The 24,955-nt window shown below is 39.2% G+C and overlaps 1 protein-coding gene across 3 annotated transcripts in view; it reads left to right on the top strand.

Moving 5' to 3' along the window:
- The window catches only part of SLC25A12 (solute carrier family 25 member 12), an 83,531-nt gene extending 59,187 nt beyond the window's left edge, over window positions 1-24,344 (top strand). For all 3 annotated transcript variants that reach the window (XM_054562672.1, XM_054562671.1, XM_054562670.1), the window contains 8 exons: window positions 1,556-1,714; window positions 4,828-4,880; window positions 5,125-5,205; window positions 17,329-17,469; window positions 19,192-19,330; window positions 21,950-22,108; window positions 22,225-22,315; window positions 23,617-24,344. In XM_054562672.1, the coding sequence (XP_054418647.1) occupies window positions 1,556-1,714; window positions 4,828-4,880; window positions 5,125-5,205; window positions 17,329-17,469; window positions 19,192-19,330; window positions 21,950-22,108; window positions 22,225-22,315; window positions 23,617-23,815 (1,022 nt within the window). In that variant the 3' untranslated portion in view covers window positions 23,816-24,344. The remainder of the gene's footprint in view (window positions 1-1,555; window positions 1,715-4,827; window positions 4,881-5,124; window positions 5,206-17,328; window positions 17,470-19,191; window positions 19,331-21,949; window positions 22,109-22,224; window positions 22,316-23,616) is intronic.
- Window positions 24,345-24,955: the final 611 nt, after the last annotated feature.

Genomic DNA, 24,955 nt, shown 5'->3' with positions numbered 1-24,955 from the left:
GTTAAAGCCAGTAACAAGGAATGGAGAATAGACTGTTTATGGTGTTGGGGGCGAGGCCAGGTAGGAAATCAAGATTTGAGGTACAAATCCCAGAACTTTATGAAATAAAACAGCTTCTCAAATTGATTCACTTTTGCTTTTCTGCTTGTATTTTTTTTCTCTTCCCTTTTACTGGTTGAAGAATCTCTGGATTTGTAGCTTATTTGCTAAAAATGAACCTCCTCTCCCTGTTCCTGTGCAAAATGTGAGATTTTCTTCTTCTTAAGTCTCTGAATAGAAAAAGTGTAAAATCTGAAATTGCTTTGTTGAGAAGAAGCTAGCAGGTGTGATTAAATACTTACGATTTTTCAAAACAAGACTGAACTAATGAAACTTTTTTTCTCTCTTCAGTCTCAGTTGTAGAAGTTTCAAAGCATATTTTTGTTTTCAGCAGCTGAAAAATAAAACACTCTAGTTCATGTTATACATTTTTCAGTCCCTGAGAAATCTAAAGCCTGGCCTTTTCTTTTCTAAACCAAATTCTGTACATAGGGATATGTAAAGACTTGGTTTCAATATTATGGTTTGTAACTAAGATTAACTTACCAAAATGCTTTAGAAAACTAAAATTTTAAATTACATTCACTTATGTGTACATATACAGTCATTTTAAGGGATAACTGGTATAATTGTGTTGGCCAAAAAGTCCATATGGTTTTTTCCATAGAATAAAAGACACATTTTTCATTTTCACTTTATCCAATAACTTTATTGACCTGGATATTTTGAGTATGTCAGCCATCTCCTGTGTGGTAGAATGTTGATTGTTCTCAATGTCTCGATTTGACTGCTATCAACTTCTACCCAACCATGGAGCATCGTCCAGTGAGAAATCTCCAGCATGAAACGTTGCAAACCACTTTTGACATGTTTGATTGGTCACAGCACCCTCTCCATACATAACATGAATCTTTTTTTTTTTTGCATTTCAGTTTTATTTTTACCTTTCTTGAAATAATAAAGCATAATTTATTGAAAATGTGTATTTTCTTTCATCTTCGATATTAAAATGGCTACACTGAAATTCACCAATTTTGATAAATTATTTTTTAATGCACACTGATATGACAGCTGTCACAATACACTCTAATGAAATCATTTCAAATGAAATTAAAGACAACTGCTAGAGCCATCTTATGGAAAAAAACCAAATGAACTTTTTGGCCAAACCAATTTGTAAGCATTTAATGGACAATATAAAGAAGTATGTTATTTTTTTAAAACTTGTTACATATAATAGTTTAATGTTATAGAAAATCAAGTGTTGATTATCTAATGTTGGTGATGACTTGAAACCCCACTACGGTTCTCTAAAGCAGATCTGTGTGTAGATCCTAATGGTTACTAGCCTTTCATGGTTCAGCTGTGTATGGGAGAAGGAAACGTAACAAAGTCTCTTTTGTGAGATAGGAGATTGTGTTTTATTTTGTAGTTCTTTGAGATGAGATTTGTTGTCCTTATAGGTTCTCCATTTGATTGTGCTCTCTTTTAAGCCTGAAAATTGTTTTATTTGTAGCTGTGGGAGCCACTGCAGTCTATCCTATAGATCTGGTGAAGACCCGCATGCAGAACCAGCGTGGCACCGGCTCTGTTGTCGGGGAGCTGATGTACAAAAACAGCTTTGACTGTTTTAAGAAAGTCTTGCGTTATGAGGGCTTCTTTGGACTTTACCGGGGTGAGTAAGCAAATCTCCACTGCTGAAATTAGTGATGTTTATCTCGCCAGCAGCAGATTTTAACCCCTTCTGAAAACCAATGTGTAACCTGCCCAATCAGACTACGGCTGTTTTTCTCTTCTTCTTTTCTCATGGCTCATTTCCCTTTTTACATTCTTGCCGGTAACTAGCAATATTTGTCTGCAAACAAGGTCTTCATTTCTCCTTCCTGCTATTTTTATTTCTTGGAATCCAAACCTGTGTTTGTCCTACTGTGGATCTGTGGCCGCCATGCTTTTAAAAACTAAGGCATATGTCTGCAGGTGGAATGCAGTGATGATGGCTAAGAAGTAGAGAGCTTTTTCTTTCAAAGAATTAGAGAGGAGAAATACACCTCTTTTCTGTGAAATAGAAGCCAGGCTGCCACTTGAAGGTAGGTTTATCATCTATCCGCCTGTTTCAATGAAAAGAAAATATCAAATGTTTTTGTCTCTTCCATGGAGACCATTCATAAGTTTTTCCCACTGAGTCATCTGAAGTTTAACAAAAAAGAAAAGAAAACCTTTTGGCTCCAAGTCTCATTCTTGCTCCTTTTCTTCCCTTAGTTCAGAGGCACTGAGTGAAAGCAGAGAGGTTTCCTTTTGCAGGAAATGTTACCATCAGCTCGAGGCTGAGCACAGTGCTGTTGGCCTAGAGGCAGCAGCCCCATGAGGAATTCTCCCCACCCCCGCCAGCTTTGTAGGAACTTGTTCTTGTTGGAGAGAGAATGACTTTCATGTACATGTTTTCATATTAGAACTTAGGGTTTCCTTCGGGAAGGAGATTAATTTTTTAATCCCTTTGGGCGCCACTTGGAATTCTTTGAAAATATTCTCTACATGCTTAAGTCCAGGACATTTATGCAATTTACTGTACTTGTTTGTTTGCACACACTGTCTCATTAATCCCTAGCTCGTTCTGAGCTCTGTTTAACTGCTTGGCTTAAAACCTTGTCCTTGGAAAGAAAGACTGGGCCTGAACAAAGCTTCGTGCCCATGGACAGGAGTTAAAAAACACTTCTCGTTAACATTATGTAGAGACATTCAGTGAAAAGTCTCGTCCTCATACACTTATATATGAAAGAGAGGGTCATGAGCATGTTCACTTTTGGCATTATATATAGAATAAAAGAAGAGAGTTATTTTGAAATCAAACTAGGCTCAAATACCCTGTTCCTGAGAATGAATATAATTAATTTTGTTCAAATAATCAAAACTCTAGCCTCTGTAAATTTTAGATGCACAGCAAGTATTCCACGGAAGAGTTGTGCATTTCCTGGAATCCAGATCAGTGCATGTGAATGCCTGTCTTAAGCTGTATTAAACCCACACACCTAGATTTTATTTAATAGGGAATTTGAGGGTTGAATGGTACTTACATTGTTTTTTTCTTTGACATTTCCAATCTTTTTTTGTTGTTCTTGAATAATGACCTTTCTTCCTCCTTGGTATAGTTAGAAAGAGAAGGTCCTGTATTAGAAGGAACCTAGATACATACTGAACATTTAGTTTTCTCAATGGATGGATGCTTACAGAAAATTTCATTTGTGAGAGATGTCATGTTAATTAAATGAGTCAGATATAGCAAGTTATAAGGGGGAAGCGGCAGGGGATTGTGAGCTTTGTTCAGGATGTGAGCTGATAAAATCAGTCCTCTAAGTGAGAAACTCTTCTGTTAGGGAGAAGGTTTTAGGAATCCTGTATGTGAACACTATGATTATTGAGATTGTCATATATTGCTTAGAACTGGTCCATTATTCTGTCAGATGATTGACAAAATTGTTGACAGATTAGCCTAAATTTCTTTGCAGGCAACAATGATAAGATGACATAAATCAGTACTTTATTAAAATTCCGTGAACCTTATTGAGGCTAGTTGTAAAACAAATACACATGCTGACATAGCTGTATGGGAGTTAGACTAAAAGTAACAGGGCCTGATAATCATGAGGGTTAGAAAGTTAAGACTGCCATCTGCTGATTTATTCTTTTAAGTCAGCCTGCTATCCATTAAAGGTGTGTGCGGATTTGTGTTTGTCATTGATAATTCAGTTTGACTGACAGTAGCTTGTATGTATGATTACTTGCTGGCTCTCAACTCATAGAAAATCACTCAGCAGTGTCCTCAAAGTAGGCTTAAGATCAGCAGTGAGCTTGCAAACACATCCATAACTACCCCTTGGCTGAGTGATTTAAAGGATATAAAATGTTTATTGTTAGCATCTTTAAAAAATGTGTGCAAAAAATGTATGCTAACAATTTGGGTAATCTGCGTGCTTTAGAAAGCTGAGCCCTATGAATATCTACAGATGTTGAATTGTTTATATATTTTTCTTTTCCAGTTTGCAGCAAGCCTGGGAAATTTAACTTTCTAAGAATAATAATTTCCTTTGCCTTAAGAGGATTCTTTTGAAATGTCTTAAGTTTGACATATATCAGTAAATAAGAATACAATAAGCATGTGCTTTTGCCTGTAGAATATACCCATTAAATGATACATAAAACTGTTTTTCCATGCAGTTTTGGCTTCCTTTTAAATAAATGAGTACTGAATTCTGGTTTTCTCTAAAGAGAAAATTATGGGAGTTAGTATCCTGTAATGACCAAGCCACTGTATACTATTCCATAGAAGCATCATTTTTGGCAAAGTCTGCGTCTACTTAGCAGCACACTTTGCAGAGCTTTTCCAAGCATGCAGTATTGACTTCTCTGAAGTGTCTGTGTATGTTGGTATGCCGTGGGTTGTAAAGGGAGGGAATTTTGTTACATAGTCATTGGCAGTGTTCCAGGTATAAAGAAGATCCAGGGGCTCTATTCCTTCCTCACATACTTTTTGGGAGTGTTAGATAACTAGGCTTTAAAGGAAGCATGCTTAAGAAAAGGATTTACAGCCTCAAGAAAGCATAACATTATATTTGACATAAATAATGATTATATTACATATACAGAGTTTTCAGGATAATCCATTTTTCCCATTTTAATGAAAACCCTGAAATGTTTTATGCGTAAATAACACGGAGAAAACCATTTCTTGTTGGGCTTGTTTATGCATGTCTGGTACATCTATGTGGCTCACAATTCTCTCCATTTACCTAGGCCTGATCCCACAGCTTATAGGGGTTGCTCCAGAAAAGGCCATTAAACTGACTGTAAGTTTCTTTCTCATTAAATGTGTGTTGTTTGTTTAGATTATCATTAAGTCAAAATTAAAGCTGATGCTGTTGAGACTGACACACTTTCAAGGCTATTGCAAAATTTTAAATTTGTAGCCATCTGTAGACACTTGCTAATTTTTAATTTTATCATGAGACAATATTTTGCTGATGTGAAAAAACAATAACATGTTAGTTAGTAGAGGAAATTCTGGTTAACTGATGTTCTCTTTCTAATTAGGTTAATGATTTTGTTCGGGACAAATTCACCAGAAGAGATGGCTCCATTCCATTTTTTGCAGAAGTCCTTGCTGGAGGTTGTGTACGTATGAATACTGGGCATTTCTCATGGCAACTGTATTCCTTTAACTTTCTTGCACGTTGGATGCACTATCTGATCGATATTCCTCTTAACTCAAGGGATTCTAAGCAGATTTTCTCAGTGATCATATGGAATGACTTTTAAATTTTATTACGTAATCTAACTGCTTTTGAGTGCAGAAAGCAGGTAGTATTTTTGTCAGCTCAGTCTCTTAGAAGCCCCTGAAACTTTACCTTGCATACTTTTTAAAGTTCTAAATCTGATTCTTGTAATATCACAGTAAAGAGTAGTAGTGGATAGAGTTACCATACATTTATATTGACTGTAACTTTAAAATAAGTGTGAGATGACAGATTAATTGGGCCATTATATTTTAGGTGTAGGACTGAGTAAGTCACTGTGGTATAATGACAATTTTCCTTCTTCAGGGACCAGAGGACATAGCAGACAACCGTAACTATGTTGAAGTTGTTGACAGTTGAGAACACAGAGGTTGAGATTCCATTTACTTAGAGCACAAAGGTTTCTGTCTTTAAAATGTGAGCATGATGTTGAATTTGGACCAATTCTCAAACCTGTTTGCAGCTAACCTAATTTTATTTGTGGTGTTCATTTCACATTTAGTAATAGGTGATTCGTTTAAGACTTATTTAGTCCATTTTGTCCCTGAAACCCTTAATCACTTCCAGTTGAATCGGCTGAAAGTCTTGGCTAAACCCTCCTCAGTTGCTCGTGGAACCTGAGGTGATGAGGTCGCTGACCTTTGTAGCTTTGAATTCAGAGAATATGCCTCGAGGGTCAGAGAGAGGCTGCTCTGGATTCTCCTTGATGAGATTTGTCAGCCTGGCACATACCTGGGTCCTCACCTTTCTGCACCCAATGTTCTTGTGGAAGAGGTGTCTCCGGAGGTGGGGGTAGGGGGTGTGCGCGCGCATCTGCATGCATGCCCAAGTCATTCCTAGAGATAAAACTCACCTCTTTGGTTGACTTTCTTTTTCATGAAAGACAAATGATAGCCGTAAGGTAAGACCTTTGCTTAGGCAGATCGCCAAGATTGAAGTTTCTAGTCTTCTTTTACCCCAGTTAATGTTGTGATTGCTTCTCTTCTAATGATGGAAACTTTGCAAGTCATAAGTATTCTTTTTGTCAGTGGTTTTAGTTTCAATTTGGTTATGAAGTTTCCTAACTCAGTTTTGCCACAGCACATGGATACATTCGCCAGAAATCTCCTAAATCATTCTCTATTCTGCGTAGCTAATTATGTCTCTTTCCATTTGTAATGTCCAGAGGTTTTGCCCGTGAAACTGACCTGTTTCAATGTCTGACACGTGACCTTAGTGGTTGAACCATAATCAAATATTTAGTTCTTTTGTTTGTCCTAGATATGGACCCTGTTTCTGTTGGAACGTTGGGAATCTCTGTTACAGTGTGGGGCGCCTCGAGGGTTGTGCTGACACTCTAAATCTCTTCCTTAATCATATTTCTGGAAGCTTTGATGGATTGTCTAGCAGAAATTGGCAGCATGAAAAATAGTTTGGTTGGACTGTAGGCAGAATGATTAGCTTGCCTGCACTTCTTCCCTTTGAACGTTTTCTGTTTCCCTCTCCCCTCTAAATCTCCTCATTCAGGGAGGAAAGAAAATAAGCAATTACAGAGTTTCTACTTATGAATTCGATCACACTACAAATGATAAAGCCTAATCATCTCCTTCTCCCAAAAGTCCATGCATTTCAACAGAAAATAAAGCCTTAAACAAAAACGATGAATGTCTCCATATAGAACATCAGGCACTATGGAATATAGCCATATTCTCTTTGCTGAGTGAAACCTGGTGCGCAGTCCTGATATATGAAGCCTGGGGAGGGTGGCTGCCCACGGGCCCGACCAGGAGAACCCCCCTGCTGGCTGGAGCTGGGTCCTGCGGGTTGGCTGAATGCTGTCAGGTGAGAAGAGGGCTGCTGCTCTTTAAAAAATCACTCGGTTTTAAATGTGAATCCAATGTAGGTCAATTCAGAAGAAATAGCTCGAACTGAGCTGTCTGTATTGTCTTTACAGGTTTTTTCCCAGCAGAAGGACCCGGGTGTTAAGTGCCCTATGTGTAGGAGGGAAGTTGTGCTATTAAAATGAGTGTGCTGCCATTAAGGAGAAATGGTGTGCATTGACTAGGTCAGGACGTGACCAAGAGATAAAAATATCCAGTCCTTAGGCATTACATGTTTTTTTTGCTGTTTGTTTTATGAGCTGTTTTCTAATGTAGGTGATATTTGCTATATGTCAGAGTACACAGTATATAGATATAATGAGTAATAAAATGAGCATCCATGAACCTACCACTCAACTAAAATATTATTGCTATCTTTAACACTGGCTTTTGCTTTTAATGTAGTTCTAATCTGCAACATTGCTAATGAACAGTAGGCATTTTTCCTACGGGGCTAAACATTTTATAGACATTGCCTCATTATAATTCCTAACTAGAGTTGAAAAAAATAAAACCTCAGTTGAGATTCAGCCCTCAGTAAATGGCAAAGCTGAGATTCAAACCACTTTTGTCACCAGATCCATATTCATATTTGGTATGTTTCCATTCATTCATTCTTTTCATTTATTCATTGTCATTCAACAAGCTGTAAAGGCTGAGAAAAATTTAGGGTTTCTTTTATCCTATGCAGGGAATCAGGCTGAGGATGTGTTTATATCTCATAGAAAAGGGGTATTTCCTGACCATTCTCACTAGATAAAAGTTAATCTTTAATCATATTCCATTGAGGTAATTTGAAAGTAGAATTCCTTATCGTTATTTACTCATTTGTACATATCACCAAAGAATATATGCTTATGATTATATTTCATCATAATAGCTACCAGTTCTTGAGTGTCTTGCACTGGGCTGAACATTTCATAGGCATTATCTCATTATTATTATTATTCCCAGCTAAAGTGGAGGAAGCTAAAAGCTCAGTGAAATCCAGCACTTAGTAAATGGAAAAATTGAGATTCAATCCACTTCTGTCTCCAAATCCGTACTTGGTAAATGTTTCCATTCATTCATTCTGTTACTCATTCATTCTTTCAATCATTTAATGCCTGCTATATTTCAGGAAAATTTTTTAAATAACACCTTCCCCCATTGAAAGTGTATAATTCAGCAGTTTTTAGGATATTCACAGTTATACAAGTATCACCACAATCAATTTTAAAACATTTTTATCACCCCCAAAAGAAACCTGGTGCCATTTTATCTATAGCCCTCCAATCTTCCCTTCTCACCTCCCGGCCAAGCATTTGGCAACTACTAATAAACTTTTTCTATAGATTCACCGACTCTGGGCATGTCATATTAATGCAGGCATACACTATGTGGATTTTTGTGCCTGGCTTTTTTCACTCAGCATGTTTTCAAGGTTCATCCATGTTTTGGTATGTATAAGTACTTCAGGCCTTTTATTTGCTGAATAATATTTCATCATAATATACCGTATTTTGTTTATCTGTTCATCTGTTGTTGAATGTTTGGGTTATTTCTATTTTTTGGATATGAGGAATAATGCTCCTATGAACATTCACATAAAAAGTTTTATATGTACATATTTTATTTCTTATGGGTATATACCTAGGAGTAGAATTAGTGGGTCTTATGTTAACTCTAATTAGTATTTTGAGGAACTGCTAGACTGTTTTTCAAAGTGGATGCGCCATGTTACATTCCTCCCAGCAATGTACGAGGGTTCTGATTTTTCCACACCATTGCCAATACTAGTTGTTATCTGTCTTTTTGTTGTAGTCAGCCAGTGGCTGTGAAGTGGTACCTTATTGTGAGCCAGTGACTTGACAGTGTTGAACATCTTTTCATGAATATGGCATTTATCTCTCTGCATTTGTCTATTTACTTTGGAGAAGTATATGCAGAATCTTTGCCCATTTTTAATTGGGTTGTTTGTCTTTTATTATTGAGTTACAAGATTTCTTTATACATTTAGAGTCCCACATCAAATGCATTTTTTTGCCAGTATTTTGCACTTTCTTGACCTTGTCCTTTGAAGAGCTGGACTTTGATTTTGATGAAGTTATTTGAGCTTTTCATGTTACATCTAAGAAATTATTGCCTAATCTATGGTCATGAAGATTTATACCTCTGTTTTCTTCTAAAACTTGTAGTTTTAGCTCTTACATTTAGGTCTTTGATTTTTTACAGCATTTTTTAACTTTAATTTTTTGGGGTCTTTTGCCTTGACCAGAGATCTTACTAAATGACAATTTTATTTCTAACTGTCAACATTTGGTATATTTCCTTCTAATGTTTTTATATATACCCTCTTGTGCACATGTACGTGTATGCACATGCAGGAGTGTGCACACACACAAGCTTTTTTAAACCAAATGGAAGTTTTGTTCACTCTGACTTCCTGATTACAAATAAAAGAAGCTCTCAGTTTCTAAGGGCAGCCAGTAATCACAGTGGAACTTCTCACTTTAGAAATATAATATAACCTTTGGGAATAGAAGTATAAACAGAGTGTGCATTTTCAAATTTTGAATCTTCATTGTGAGCATTAATCAAACTCTTGTTTTATATCTATATCAAAACCTTCCCAAGACAGACTTACTAGTTCAGAATTTATCATAATTTAGATGTGCTGGCGTATTGTTGTAGAGTCTATAAATTGCATTTTAGGTTTAATAATTGCTTGGCCTTTCTCTACGTGGGAATGGGGTAAGAGTGTACATGTGTGTGTCCAGTTACTCAGTACGTATCTGTTATGGATGCTTTATGTTTAGTGTGTATGTAAAATAGGTTTCCAATAACTTTTTTCTCATTGGTAAGCCATTCTTATCAGGTTGTTTTTGTTTTTCTCTTAGAAAGTCTCTCTCTCTATATGTATAAATACATATATATTCACAGATAAATGAGTGTTTAATTATGATATCTGCTGTGGGTAAGGATAATACTTTAATGTCAATTTAGAATTTTTAAAGTACTTTAAAATGTACTGTTGTCACTATGAAATAGACAGATGGAGAACCGCAGCTCAGAGCGTCTAACTCTCTCACCCCAGTCACGCAGTTAATACCTGCTACAGGTTTCATGTGAGCCCAAATATTCTGATTTTAAGACCAACTCTTTTTATCCTATGATGCTCTCTTGGGGAATCAAATCAGAGCCTTCTCCATGTATCACAATAAATCTAGATGAGCCCATTCAACTTTCCAGGAGCTTTTTTTTTTTCTTTCCTTATTATTATTATAAAGGTATATGTAAAATAAAAGTTCACATCAATATATACATATGTTAATTTATGTAGGTACAATTAATATACCAGAGATGAACAGATCTTACATGTCAGGCAGCTCAGTGAGGTTTCTTTTTCCCCATCAATTAAAATGCCTTCATTTGGGGCACTCAGTGTGTGGTGCTCGGTGAGTTTAACAACTGTGTACACCCAGGAAATCATCTCCTGAGACAAGATATAGAACATTTCATCCCAGAAAACTAATTCATACCTTTTTCTAGTGAAACCCTCCTCTCCTCCCCTGGTAAACACTGTTCTGATTATGATGACTCGTTCTGTGTCTTCTCAGATTTCATAGAAATGGAATCGTACAGAATGCATTCTTTCATTGTTGCCATAATTTTGCTTAACATAATGTTTTCCAGAGTCATGATCTTTCATTTTTCTTGGGTGAATATCTTAGAGTAGAATAGGGTGGATATATTTTCAATTTGAAAGTAATTTGCCAGTTGGTTCTTCGAAGTGAATGGACTGTTCCACAGTCTCATCAGTGGTGTACAAGTATTCCAGTTATTCCACATCCTCGCCCACATTTCATATTCTTAGTTGTTGTTGTTTTTAATTTTAGTCATTCTAATTGGTATGAAATGATATCTTATTGTGGATTTAATTTGCATTTCCCTGAAGCCTAAGATACTGAGCATCCTTTTATGTGTTTATTGGAGATAATTGTGTGTGTGTGTGTGAAGTACCTGTTCAAGTCTTCTTCCTATTTTTCATTAGGTTATTCATATTTTTAATTTTATTGCCTTCTAGGAGTTCTTTAATATATCATGGTGACAATACTTTGTCAAATATGTGTGTTTTGAATATTTTTCTTAGTCTGTGACTTGTCTCTGAATTATCTTAATGGTGTCTGTGGTGGTTAGACATCTCCATAAATTAAGTGGGAAAATTGTAATCTCTTTTCAAGTCAACAGAGCAGAAAGTTTAAAAGTATAAATGGACTAACCTATATGTATTTTCTAAACATCTCTCTGGTATCTTTTTTTATTTTGTTAATTCTAACCAGAGCACTTACCTGATTGATCACATTACCTTTTTTAGAGAATGTATACTTATGAATGGACGGAAGTAATAAAACTCAGAATGTATTTATGGTTCAGCAAAGGGCCAATGTAAATCCATCATGTTGCAGGTGTTTCCTTAGCCCTGTTTGAACTTAGCCTCCTGAGGAACACACCCCTTCCCCTGGTATCTTGCTTTCAGTCTGCATGGCGCTCTCACGTTAGTTAGTGCATAAGAGCTTTGTGATACATAGGGCACTTGATGGGATCTCTGTTGTCATATTAGGAAACCACGGAATGGAAAGGTTATAACCTATCCAAGGTTACAAAGTTAACGACAGTATAGGTTAACAGCCTTCCAAACCTAGAATCTTTCCACTCTCTTCATGCTTCCTCCCTTCAGCGTAAGTGAGCTGTGCACACACCCACCCCTATTAGGTGCAGCAAGAAATCTACTTGTTAGTGGGAGCTTTTACCAATCTTGGGAGCCAAGATTTGTAGCTAACCAGCTCTCTGTGCTGTGCCTCCCTCAGCCAGCTGAGCTTGCACACCTCTGAAGAGTTATTTGGAAATAGTTTCTCCAGGTCCCCTGGAATCAGTGCGGTCCCAGCTATATGCTTGAATACTTATGTGAACACACAGGCATATACACACAAGTTGAAAGTCCACATGTATTATGTCATCATGTCTTGTGGTACATGTATAGGAGTTTAGGCTCCTCCTCTACCCGAGTTAGGGATATGGGTAGTTTTAGCTCTTCATATCCTAATACCCTAGCATGTCTCATCACTAAGCAATGAGCAAAATTGCAGTTTATTCTAGTAAACTGTCACTATCTGAGACTATTTTAGAAAGAGCCATAGCATTTCTCATTGCTTTGTAAGCCTAAAAATGCTTATGGTTGATGGTGTGTGATACAGGCTCACTGACAATTCTTCTTCCTCTTGAGTCAGTCCTAGTGACAACTAAATGACTTTTATTAGGTTTCTGGTTATTTCAAATACACATATTTTGTACATCTGTTCAAGGAGCTGGTGTGGCTTTAAATTGAAGTTAGACTTTTCACCAGTCTCTACAAAGGAAGACTTTGTAATGGAGGGAAATAGTTGCAAACTATAGGAGACAACAGATCAAAGAAGAAAGTAAACAGGGGACTTGGCCCAGGCGGGGCCAGGTCCCCAGTCTCTGAGGACTCGGCCCCGGGGTAGGATTGTGAGGGCAGGGGGTTGAACAGGCCTAATCCCGTGTGCAGCTCCTGGCCTCCGGCACATCTGCAGTGTGGTGACATCTCTATATTACATTCTTTTCCTCCTAACTTTGCTGTCAGTGTTAGCTGGTTTACTTTGTCATTAAAAAGAAAAAATATGTGACACGAAATAAGATGGAAGTTTTTACTTTCTTTCCATTTCTGTTGTATATAGGTAACCCTCATTCAAATGAGATTTGTTCCCTTTATTGTGTCATTTGTAATTCAGTTCTAAGCAAAGAAATGACAACTCAATACCGAAAAAATAAAAGAACCTGTCAGTTTTAATATTAATGCTTTCCTTTCCTTAAAAATATAAGCAGCGATTTGAAGAGGAAAATTTAGCAACTAGAGAGTTAAAAGTTAATTTTGGTGATTTGGTGAGTGAAAAAATTCAACAAAGGTTTTATGCAGAATGGTATATTATCTAATGTAAATATCAGTACCAGAAGCAACAAGATATCAAATTAGACAATGTTTATTTAAGACATTGCAGCTGTGTTACCATCATGGTTTAATTTGAAATTTTGTGTATCTTTGGTGCCTATTATTTCGGATCACTAGATATTTGGTTAGATTTTTTTCATATTCATATACATATACAGAAATAGATAAGCTTTTTTTAAAAAAAATTTATTGGGACCCTCATTCACTGCTGGTTGGAAGGTAAACTGGTACAGCCACTGTGGAAAACAATAGGGAGGTTCCTCAAAAATTAAGACTAGAGCTTCTATATGACCCAGCAACTCCTCTTCTGGGTATCTACCAGAAAAAAAATTTTTTTTAAGTTTTTTAAAATTTATTTTCAGAGAGAGGGGAAGGGAGGGACAAGGAGAGGGAGAGAAACATTGATGTGCCAAGAGAAACATCAATTGTTTGTCCCTCGTGCACCCCCAACTGGGGACCTGGCAGGCAACCCAGGCCTGTGCCCTGATCCCTGATTGAGAAGCAAACTGGCGACCTTTTGGTTTGCAGGCTCGCGCTTAATCAACTGAGCCACACCAGCCAAGGCCAAAAACCTTAAAAACCTTTATTTGCAAGATATATGCACCCCAGTGTTCATTGCTGCTTTATTCAAAGTCGCCAAGGCATAGATAAGCTTTTTTAAAGTTTTGGATCCACAGATAGTTTTTAAAAATGCATTTAAAGTACATAAATAACCAAATTTACCACAGGGAAGAACGTGTGAGAGAGGACCTAGTCTTTAAAAGGAGCCATTTTTTCTAAGAACTAGTCTGTTTATTATTTTTTGGGAAGTTTTATTTGTTTGTTTTGTTTTTGAGTAGTTAATACATTCATTTAATTCAGAATTTAAAAGATACAGTGGGGTATGCTTTGAAAATTATTTTTCCCAGCTACTTATTCCTCTTTTCAGGAGACAACCAATGTTTTCATCGGTAAGCCATTCTGATTTTGATAAATTTCAGTACATTTTGAGGTATTTGTCATCAGTGGGTATCTAATATTTTATGTTCTGTTTATGTCATTAGCATAATTTTATTACCTAATCTCCCAATCTTTTTGTTTAAGAGCATATAATTGCTTCTACTTAACTCTTATTGGGCATTTAAATTTTTTTGTTTAATTTTGTTGTTTTTTAAAAATAGCAAACATTAGCATAGTTATAAAAATATAGGTACTTTTTTTCCATTGAAAAGTTACCATATTTTTATTTCACAACTTTACACTCCTGCAGTTTTCTATATTCGTTGGTTGTATGTGCTATAAGCAGTGTTTTCTTTCCCTTGTGAAAGCTGTTATTAAATGAATGATATCAGTTATAATCAATAGTCATAAAATAGAGGAGAAATGATGTTTTCTTGTATTTGTTTCTCACAGGGGAAACACAGTTAAGGATGTAATAACTCATAATCCTTGTTCTATGTTACCAGATTTCTTAGCTGAGTGATTGAATTAATTGAAGATTCTATTTCCCCTACCCGCATCCTCAATTTAATATATTAGAGATAGTGGTCAACCTCAGATTTAAAAATAAAGGACAGCGTATATTGGCCATATATGTTTCCTCTTAAGAGTTACACAGTATTCAAAGTTTAAGACAAATCACAATCTGTATTTTTTTCTAAAATTATTCAGTATTTCTGGATAGTATTTGTCTTCATATTCCTAGGCCTACTGTAATGTTTTTAAAAATGTATATTGACTTTTAAAAGACATACAGACTACGCAATTGCTAGAAGTTCTCCTCCTTCAGCTGTATTAGAGTAAGTATATAGGGGTGAGGCAAACTGGTGTGTGCCTTGCTGCGTGCTCACTTCTCCGACTACGTCTCTCTACATCAGCCTAGTTTTGAGGTTATGTCCAGTGCATTGTTGGGACTTAGTATATGTTCTAAGATCTAACAGATCTTCAAAGTGTGTGACAGTTAATAGGTTTGTGTTTTAAAATGCAGTCATTTTCTTCTTTTAATTGTACTGTTCTTATAGAAAGCCTGTTACATGTACATTCAGAAAGAAATTTGAAGAGTTGTTGAAGGGATATAAATCTCAATAAACTAGCAATTATTTCCAAAAGTGTCCATGAGAAAAGAAGGGGAGGAGGGAATTGTGGGGTGGGGGGTATGCTGGTTGGAGTACTACTGTTCTGTGGGATGCTGTAATTTACTAATGATTAAAAACATGAAAGAACTTTATTTTTATTTAAACATAATGTCCATATTTAACAATTGGGACCCACAGGTTGACATTGTCTGGTGATGGCTAATTTTAGGGATTACAATCAAAATTTGTGGTTCTATTAATTATTTTTTTAAATCTGCTTTAGTGTAGAATGTAAAGCACATTTTCCCAAAGATAGCTTTTGCAACCGTTATTTAAATAAGAGATTTCAAGGAAGCAGCAAACTTTTTCAGTGGGTTTGGTCTTTAATACCAGCTACGGGAGCAATTATTTGGATTATCATTTTAACATAATTTTTCTCCCAGCAATCCTTTTGAAAGCCTTGCTCGCTCAGATTGAAACATTAGAATAGTTCTTCCTGCCTGTTGTGCAACAGAGTAAAAAATGAGAAACACAGGCAAATCACCTGTAAAATTGGGTCAGTCAGCCACTCGGGGACCTGTGCCAGTGGTCTGGATCGTGGGACTTGGGAGTTGCACAAAACCCAGAGAGAGACAGCAAATTGCCGTACCCCTACACTTGGTGGGCGAAAAGGGAATTAGGGCTCCGGGGAAACCAGGAAACTTCCCACGAAGAGAAAGGGAATCTTGTGTCAGTGTTGGCAGTTGTGGATGCTGATGGCAGTAAAGGGTCAGGGTTTGAACAGGAGTAGCTGGGGGTTCGTGGCCCCAGGGCAGCTAGGAGAATGGGCTGGGACTCAGTGCTGCCCCTCAGAAGGAGGTCTGGGAAGGCTGTGGGATTTAGAAACATGAACGGGAATGTGGGCGAAGGTAGAATACTCAAGTGGCATCAAATGCTGCATGGAAGTCTATTGTTTGTAGCCTTCCTATATCCGTGGAATTACAGTGCCCCAATGAGGCACACGTTTCCTGCTTCACATGTGACATGCTACTGCAGTGAAGTTATATAATTGTGATCCTATAAATACAGTTATGGTTATATAATGTAAATAGCTACAGGTGAGATGTAACAGTACAAATGAGACTTTCTTCACTTCATAAGTGGAGATATATATGCATTCATGTTTTTAAAAATGTATTTATTTTTATATATTCATGTGTATATACATACATGCATTCTTTCTTTCTTACGGAAACCAAAAAAGGAGTTGGTAATCTGTTAAACATTCTTTTTTTGCTTTTTTCCTCTACTAGTTAAGGATTTCAGATGCAAATACACTCTTTATCCAAATTCAAATTTCCTTCTGCAACCACTAGACAGTGTGGAGTGTGGCTTTCATTTGCCTGTGTTGTTCTCATGGTAACTAGATGTTCCATTTCCTGACTCTGCTTTAAAGAATTTCTGGTTCTGTGTTGGAATGATACTGAAATTGTCTTTCTCAGGTCTCTCCTTTTGTGTGGGCATTACTGTGTAGAGTTTTGCTCAGGATAATACATTTTAGGAGTTGAACCACAGGAGACTTTCCCCTCTGACTTCAGGCACTTCCAAGGGCCAAAGTTGTGTTAATTGTTCTACAGCCCAAGGAAGCTTGAGCAGATGGCTGCACTAAATAAAGCAAATGCCTGCTAAGAAGAGGAAAGAAACCACTGTAGACCTGAATTTTAGCTCCAACTCATAAAAGACGCCAAACATCCCTTTCCCTCTTGTTGGGAGCTCCCTGCTGCCACATCTGGCTTCACTTTTGTTTTCCAAATGAGTTTATTAGTTTTGCCATTTTGGATATGGCTGGGTTGACCCTGGAAAGACTAGTCTGAGAAACACTCTTGACATTTCAAGTAGAAACAAACCCAGACATAGATGGGCCTCAGCAGAATTTGGGACTATCCCTTGAACTGTCCAAAGTGTTGTCCTCTCATTTCCCTGTGAAGAGGGAGATGTGAAGTGGTACAATATGGAGGCTTTTCTGGATTCTCTTTCTTTACAATGCCAGTTGGGCTCTGATTTGGAAATCTGCTTCTGTCCCTTCTCCCTGCCCGCAGGCTGGCGGCTCTCAGGTCATCTTCACCAACCCGCTGGAGATAGTCAAGATTCGCCTGCAGGTAGCGGGAGAGATCACAACAGGACCCCGGGTCAGCGCCCTGAGTGTGCTCCGCGACCTGGGGCTTTTTGGTTTGTATAAGGTGGGTCGATGCCCTCAGGTTATCTCAACAGAAATGTTGTTCTGTACTCAATAGAAATGTGAAAGAATGTGGAAACCCGATGTCTCACCTGCAAATGGGAAAGCAATCTTGTCCTGCAGGGTAGTTCCCAGAGGAGAAACCCAAACAAAAAGGAAAAATCAGGACACTCCTATTAGAGGCAGTGGGATGTACAAACACGCTCTCCTGTTCTCTTCAGACTTGTCTGAAGCTGCCAGCAGGGAGGCCGGCTCTGCAGACCCACTGGCTTCGGGCTCCACAGCCTTTTATTTGATGACAGGTTGGGGGAAAGTTTCTTTGGTGTTCTCTTCGGGCTGGTTTAGGACTTCTAGATAGTCTTATGTTTATTTTGAGCCTGAGTTATCTCTATTGTTATCTTCCCGGTAGGAGCTTCTCTTTGTCTTAATAATTTGACCACAGTGAAACAGTAGTAGAGTTTGGTAGGATTCGCATCTTTAAGAAGTTAAGTGGTGGGATTTGTCAATAATGAATTCCATTAAAAAAAATAGAGTGTATTGTACTTTAGCAAAATGCCAGTCAACAGATTCCTTCCCTGCAGGTATACTCATTCCCATTATTACAGATCAGATGTAATGGAGCAGAAGCTATTATTTTTCTTAAACAAGGAAGAGTTTTCTTTCCATTCTTTTGCCTGGTGTAAGGGGAGAATACATAAACTTATCCGCTATAGACAACTGTGTTTCCACAGCATTTGATTTATTTATAGATCCTCACTGTAGCAGCAAATTAGAAATGAGAAATTCTGAAGATTAGACTCACATCGCTACAGGGCTCTTAGGAGACCAGTAAACCAGTGATGCCTCTCTTCAGTTTTGTACACATTCCTTCCCTAGCACCCCCAATTTCCGTCCTTTTGAAATTCCCTTTTGTTAACCTTGTTTCTCTTTGTATCACCCTTCAGAGAGTCCCTGGAATTTTTTTTTAAAAAATGTTTTTAATGTTAAGATGTCTTAAAAATAGCCATTAGGGAAACAAGTGCCAAAGCTGGACTGTTCACGGGGCTGGGTGAAGCCCTGGGCGTGGGATGTGTGGGCTGCTGACCAAACTGAGGAAGATGGCACTCATGACTTCAGTCCTTGAGACAAACTGTCCCCCGGTGGCTCTTACTCCCATGGAAACCTCCTGCTCAAATATTTTGTCTGGATTCCCCCCAGTCCTCTGCTATTTAGGACATGGGGAACACTGGCGGTTTTCTTTCCCCTTCCTTTCCCACTGCCTATAGCATCTTACCTGGCCCTTCAGGGCCTCTGGCTGATGTGGACTGAATTGGTAATTTGTTAGTTTCTGGGCTGCCTTTGCCGGTTGCTTTGGAATCAAGCTGTTAATATATTGGGTTTCCGAGTCTATTCCCCCTCACTCACCCCTGTCAAAGCCAAACAGATTGAGTGGCTTGGAAGTTTGAAAATGAAAATTTTTTAACCTTAGAAACTGTATCTATGCTGGAAATGCAAGAAAATTCTTAGCTATCAGGATGGCATCATTGCCCGGTTAACTAACTCGAGGACTCCAGGATCTCCAGCCTTTCTCAAGCTTTGAGCCGTGTGTATTTCTCAATGTCCCACTAGTCCTGTCCTCCCTGCTTCCCTCCCACGTTAGCCACAGTGCAGATTGGGGGACACAGCCTTGTGGCATTTGCACCCTGTTTACACAACTGTTTTGCTCTATTTCCTCACTGTGTGACAGGGTGCCAAAGCGTGTTTCCTCCGAGACATTCCCTTCTCTGCCATCTATTTTCCTGTTTATGCTCATTGCAAACTACTTCTGGCTGATGAAAATGGACGTGTGGGAGGTTTAAATCTCCTTGCAGCTGGAGCCATGGCAGGTAACTACCATTCTATGCTTTGAAGCCAAAAGAAGCCCGCCCTGCCCCCCGCCCCACCACCCGTTCCCTTTAAGAAGTACAGAATCTCTGTGTACGTTCCCCCTTTGTTTCTGGAAGGGTTATTGTTTGTATCTGACTTAGTGTAAATGGGATCGCTTTTTCTCCTTTGTGGGAAGTGCTGTAATTCTGATGAGAGTTAATTACATTTGCATAATGTGGATAAACAGCTTAATGCAGCTTAGCAACTTGGAGCCAAATTAGATCTGCCCATCTAAATTGGGCTTTCATCATTACTGTGTTTCTTAGCCTCCTGTGCCCCTGAAACCTTGGGTGCAGCCCAGCTAAGCATTAAGGTGGAAAAGTTTTTTTGTCAAATCAGTTGCTTTGTTGTCCCTCATGCTGATGCACATGCCCTTTCTAGCATCTTGGAATTGATACCATTTGGCTCACAACTGAGCTTTTAGCATGAAGCTGTTTCTCGTCTTCCTGCATCGTCCTTAGGCCAAAGTAAGCAGTGCTTCCCAGCAGACCACCTTGTGCCTGACTGGAATCACCTCCATCTCTTAACACTTTCTGTCTTTTCTTGGTGGTCGTTTGCGTGAGTTGTGCCCTCTGTACTAGGCCGGGAGCTCCTTGAGGGCAGAGATTTCTTTCTGTCCATCCCTGCCTTCCCTATGTGGCCAGCGTAGTAATAATAGGATGTCAATCAATAAATGTAGATGGAAACAAAGAAAACCTTCATCTGGTCTAAGACACCAGTTTGGACACAGAAGAGATGCCTCTGAAAAGAGGGACCTAAAAAAATGCAGGAAGGTACTAAGATGCTTTCTTCTGGTCTCAGGGTGCAGCCTTCCTCTGGAGCCGCGAAGGAGCTGACTGGTGGCGGAGCGGGGACTGGGTGTCCCTGGCTGCATGGGCGCTTAGGAGTGACAGAGGGAGGGAAGGGTGGGCACGTGTTTTTCCTTCTTATAGGGGGTCAGGGATAGAAATGTGATGGGTGAACACAAGTGCAAACATTGTCCCCAAATGATCGAGCAGCTCTGACTGCCGGAGCTCACTGCCTGTGGGGCTCTCCCCGGGTCCATCCGCTGCTGATGCCCTGGCTAAATGTGGCAGCACCGCCCCGGTGCTCCCTGCAGTGCAGGGTATGGCAGGAACCCGTGGTTCTGAGGGAGTTGGGGTGGGCCATGTTGTTGTCCTCGGCCTTGAAAACAGGGATGTGATGATTAAGAAATTCTCCCAGGGAGCACTGAGCCTTATTTGGGGTCCAGCAAACCCCTTGTCTGCTGGCGTTTGTAACGTCAGCATGCACATTTGAAGAAGGCGGGAAAGCTACCTGCTCAGCCTTGCCACGTGGCGCTCATCCAGCCCCCTTTGTGGTGCCCACCCGAGACTCCCAGTTTTAAATGGGACCGGCACATTCCCCTCAAGTCTTTCCTCTGTGCTTTCCAACCAGCAGCAAAAACAAAACAAAACAAAACAAAAACAAAAACCAGCCAAAGAACAGCCTAATCGCGGACAGGCATTTTGCCAGTGTGTGATGGAACCAAGTAAACATTTCCATGGAACTGTCAGCACCGTCTTCTTGCCCACAGACATTTGATGTCAGTTTTCAGAATGAGAGATGAATTTGTCTAATTTTTACCTGTAAAGTTTGCTGGCAGGCACTGACAATAGTCAGAATCCAGAACAATTCCAAAGGCAGGCAGTTCACTTAGGTTCCTCTGGATAAGGTACAGAGCCATGCAGAGCGGAGGTATTTTCTTTGCTCTCTAACAGAACCCCCTCAGGTCCACCAGCTGCATCCACCCACTGATGACTCTGATATTCAGTCCAAACTGAGTTTCTCTCACCCCGAAGAAGGTTATCTTACTCCTTTGTTCCTTGTTTTGCTTTATAAGTAAAAGGTGTGGTAGTGACACCCATCTCGTGTGTCCTGCTGCTGATCAATCTCAACATGAGCCCAGGGCACTCGGACACAGGGAACGGATGATAAGACCTTTCCGCGATCAGGTCCTGTATTGCTCTTTAACTGGCGGCCTGGCCTCCCTTGCTCCCGTTATAAAGACTTCTCTCATACAAGCATGTCAGAAAGGACTCACAGTCAGCTCTCAAGTTAGCCCCTCAAGCAGGTGAGTGGGTATGAGTATTGATATTCACCTTACACATTAAGGTGACAAGAATTGGCATAAAACACTACAATTTGATGTCAGAAACCTTTAGGAGCTCAATTACTTGACATTATCCTCATTGCTTATTATACATGAAAATACTTGTATCTTATTAGGAAATAAAAGGAGGTAAAATATTTGAAACCTAAAGGAGAACTCTTGGGAATGATCCTAGTGATATTGCTGCCTTTGTTTCCCCTCTCACAGTTCTTTGGGATCATGCAGTATACTATGATTTTCCTAATTCAGAAGGGAAAAAAAATTTCTCCTGACCACACTGAAACAACTGTTAGACATTTATATCCTTTTCCCATTAGTGCTCAGGGATCTCCTTGAGAGGCTTTGAGTTAAAGCAGTTGAAGTTGCTAATTGTGTTGTTAGATGTTAGCAGTATTTCTGTCCTTCATAAGGTACTTTGGATGAATTACATGTGCCTTTCTCCTGAAAGGTGTGCCCGCGGCCTCTCTGGTAACCCCTGCGGACGTCATCAAGACAAGACTGCAAGTGGCTGCCCGTGCTGGCCAGACGACATACAGCGGTGTCATCGACTGTTTCAGGAAGATACTCCGGGAAGAAGGGCCCTCCGCCTTTTGGAAGGGGACTGCAGGTGGGCGCCAGGCCCCTGTAGAACCGCTGGCCGGTGTTAATTCCGGTTTCCCCTGGTCGCCTTTGCCACAGGCGTCGCGGTGCTAAGTGCCCTCCATTCCCGTCCCTCTTTTGCAGCTCGAGTGTTCCGGTCCTCTCCCCAGTTTGGCGTTACCTTGGTCACCTATGAACTTCTTCAGCGGTGGTTTTACATTGATTTTGGAGGCCTGTAAGTGCAGCTGTTTAACACCTTTGTGAAGAAAGCACCAAACCAAACACGCTTTGTTCAGCCTACAGAGGCAGTTTTGGGACTCCTAGAAAACGGCAGGACAGAGAATCCGACAGGACCAGTACATTTAAGTCAAGCCGGGGACTTGAGAAGCTTCAGGGTTAGGGATGGCGGTCTTGACAGGGTGACGACATACACAGTGTGAAGCAGCTGCTTGGGGAAAATGAAAGCAAGCGGCAAATTATAACGTTATGAGGGTAGTTGCTTTAGTGAGAGCCACATGAGCTTCATGGGTTTTGGTTCCTATTATTTAGGCTTTATTATATGGCCTTTTCCCCAGAAGTAATGTAAATTTGTATTAGATACACTTGTGAGCTTTATTTCAAAGACTCAAGCCCTTCACATCTCTGAGATTTCATTATTCACCATAATTTATTATTAGAATAGGAATAGATGTTCTTAGAACTCATTTATAGCAAAACAAGAAAGGTTCAAAGAGAGCTTATGTCCACGGACATGACCACCGGTGAGAGCTAGGCGAGAAATTGGGCCTCTTGAGGCTTTGTGCTTAAAGCCTGCGCTGGAGAGAGGAGGGAGCACTGGCTGAGTCTGCTGGGTGCGGAAGGCTATACCCAGGGCAAGCAATTACCAGCGTGTCGGCATAAAATCAAATCCTGCATCCAAGTTTCACCTTGTAAACCTATAAACCCTTTTTCTGCTCAAAGGCCAAGTTAAGAATTAGCTGTTGAACCACACAGAAGGACTAATACAAAGGATGAAGAGCAGTCATACCATTAATATCAGGCTTTTCTACGTTTTCACATTCTATAAAAGAATTATATTTCTTTTTAAAACAATTTTAGTGATAACCTTCATGACTCTACTGTTTTAAAAGTCAGCTTTTTAAATGATCAAAATAAAGGAAAAATGTAAACTATTTTTGATTAATTTATGCTAGTATAGGAAATTTGGAAAACAGGAAAGTACAAAATACAAAAAATTATTCACAATCCTGCTTCCCAGAAAGTTAGTATTTGAGTGTATTTTCTTCTGATCTATTTCTGTGGATCTATTTATGTAAGTATATAAACATTGAAATTGAGGTCATTGTCTTCTAAGTCAAATGTAAATGTGTTGCTTTCAAAGCCCCTATAAATCATGACTGTAGCACAGATGACAAGGAAATAGTTGGACAAACTATACCCTTCTTTGTGGCGCACAGGGCGGACGAAAAATGTTCAGTCGCATGCCGTCCTCATCAGTCTTGAGCATACTAACTGTTTGTTTTTTCCCATCAACAGCAAACCCTCTGGCTCAGAACCGACACCTAAGTCACGCATTGCAGACCTTCCTCCTGCCAATCCCCATCACATCGGTGGATACAGACTCGCCACAGCCACTTTTGCTGGCATTGAAAACAAGTTTGGCCTTTATCTCCCCAAATTTAAATCTCCTAGTGTTCCTGTGGTTCAGTCAAAGGCAGTGGTAGCAGCTCAGTGATGAGCTGACCGTTGAGTGTGGCAAATTGGCCTCCTGAAGAGAGGGGCCTAGGAGGGCAGCCACGTGGTGCTGGCTGGGCTGAGGAGTCTCTATGACATATACATATATTTGTTTATAATCATTTGCCCAGGAAAAAGAAAAAAAAACACAACGCAGTTTCAAGCTTTAGTCTTACGTGTTGAAATGTTTTCTAAGCTTTGGCATGAATTAGTGTCCTAGACTGCTTTGCACAGCTTGCCCTTAGAGTGAGTGACTGTACATATTGTACATCTTTGTACAGAGACATCTTGGCACCTCATCCCAACAAATCACATTTATAGAATGTAATGCAGTTCTTAGTGGCCTGAAATGTACAGACTGTTTTGAAAGTGTTTTATTAAGAATTACATGAAAATAAATGTATTACAATTAAATTTATTCTCTTATTGGTGACTTAGAGAAATGAAGCATCAGTATTGGATGTATTTAATTTCTAGCTTGTTTTCCATTCTGGAATAAAAAGATATTTGCTGATAAAGAGGTATAACAAGACCAAGTGCTGACACCACTGAATAAGAGATCCTTTGGAAAAGATGCATGCCCGGGATGCCAGAGGACCAGGCTAATGGCTTGCGTGTGCTGATGTGTTTCAATTGTATTTAACGTGTGTAGATCCTCCTCTGTTCATCCATCAAAAGGCTTTTCCCAGACAGCTCCTCTCCTGTCAGCGTGCGTATGGAAAGAGGGACGCCTCCAGCATTACTGGCTTAGTTTTGCCTTCCTCTGACACAGCACGGCAAGGGTCTAGCTTTCAAAAGAGTAAAGGATATTTAGCAATTTTCCTTCATATGGATATGATTCCAATCAAAAATAAAATACACACCAAAATGTATGCATGTAGTTGAATTTTCCTTCGTAAATATACTGATAGTGCCTTTTGTTTTGATTCACTGCTGATTCCAAACAACTCATGATCAGGTTTCCCTCTCTTACACTTTTACAGGAAAGAGTTTGATTTAGAAAGGGCTATGGTGGAACGAGGGGAGAAAATCTCTATCTTGTGATTTAGTGGGGTCTAGGTTCTTCCTCATGAATCCAAATGCAAATTACTTATTCCAAAAGTCACTCACCAAGGGTGTGATTCCTAATTTAGAACTCAAC

The sequence above is a fragment of the Pteronotus mesoamericanus genome, unplaced genomic scaffold (assembly GCF_021234165.1).
Source record: "Pteronotus mesoamericanus isolate MK-2021 breed Mesoamerican mustached bat unplaced genomic scaffold, CSHL_Meso_final scaffold_651, whole genome shotgun sequence".
In the NCBI taxonomy this organism is placed as follows: domain Eukaryota; kingdom Metazoa; phylum Chordata; class Mammalia; order Chiroptera; family Mormoopidae; genus Pteronotus; species Pteronotus mesoamericanus.
The sequence above is the reverse complement of the archived record's forward strand: the minus strand, read 5'-3'. Positions and strand labels throughout refer to the sequence as shown.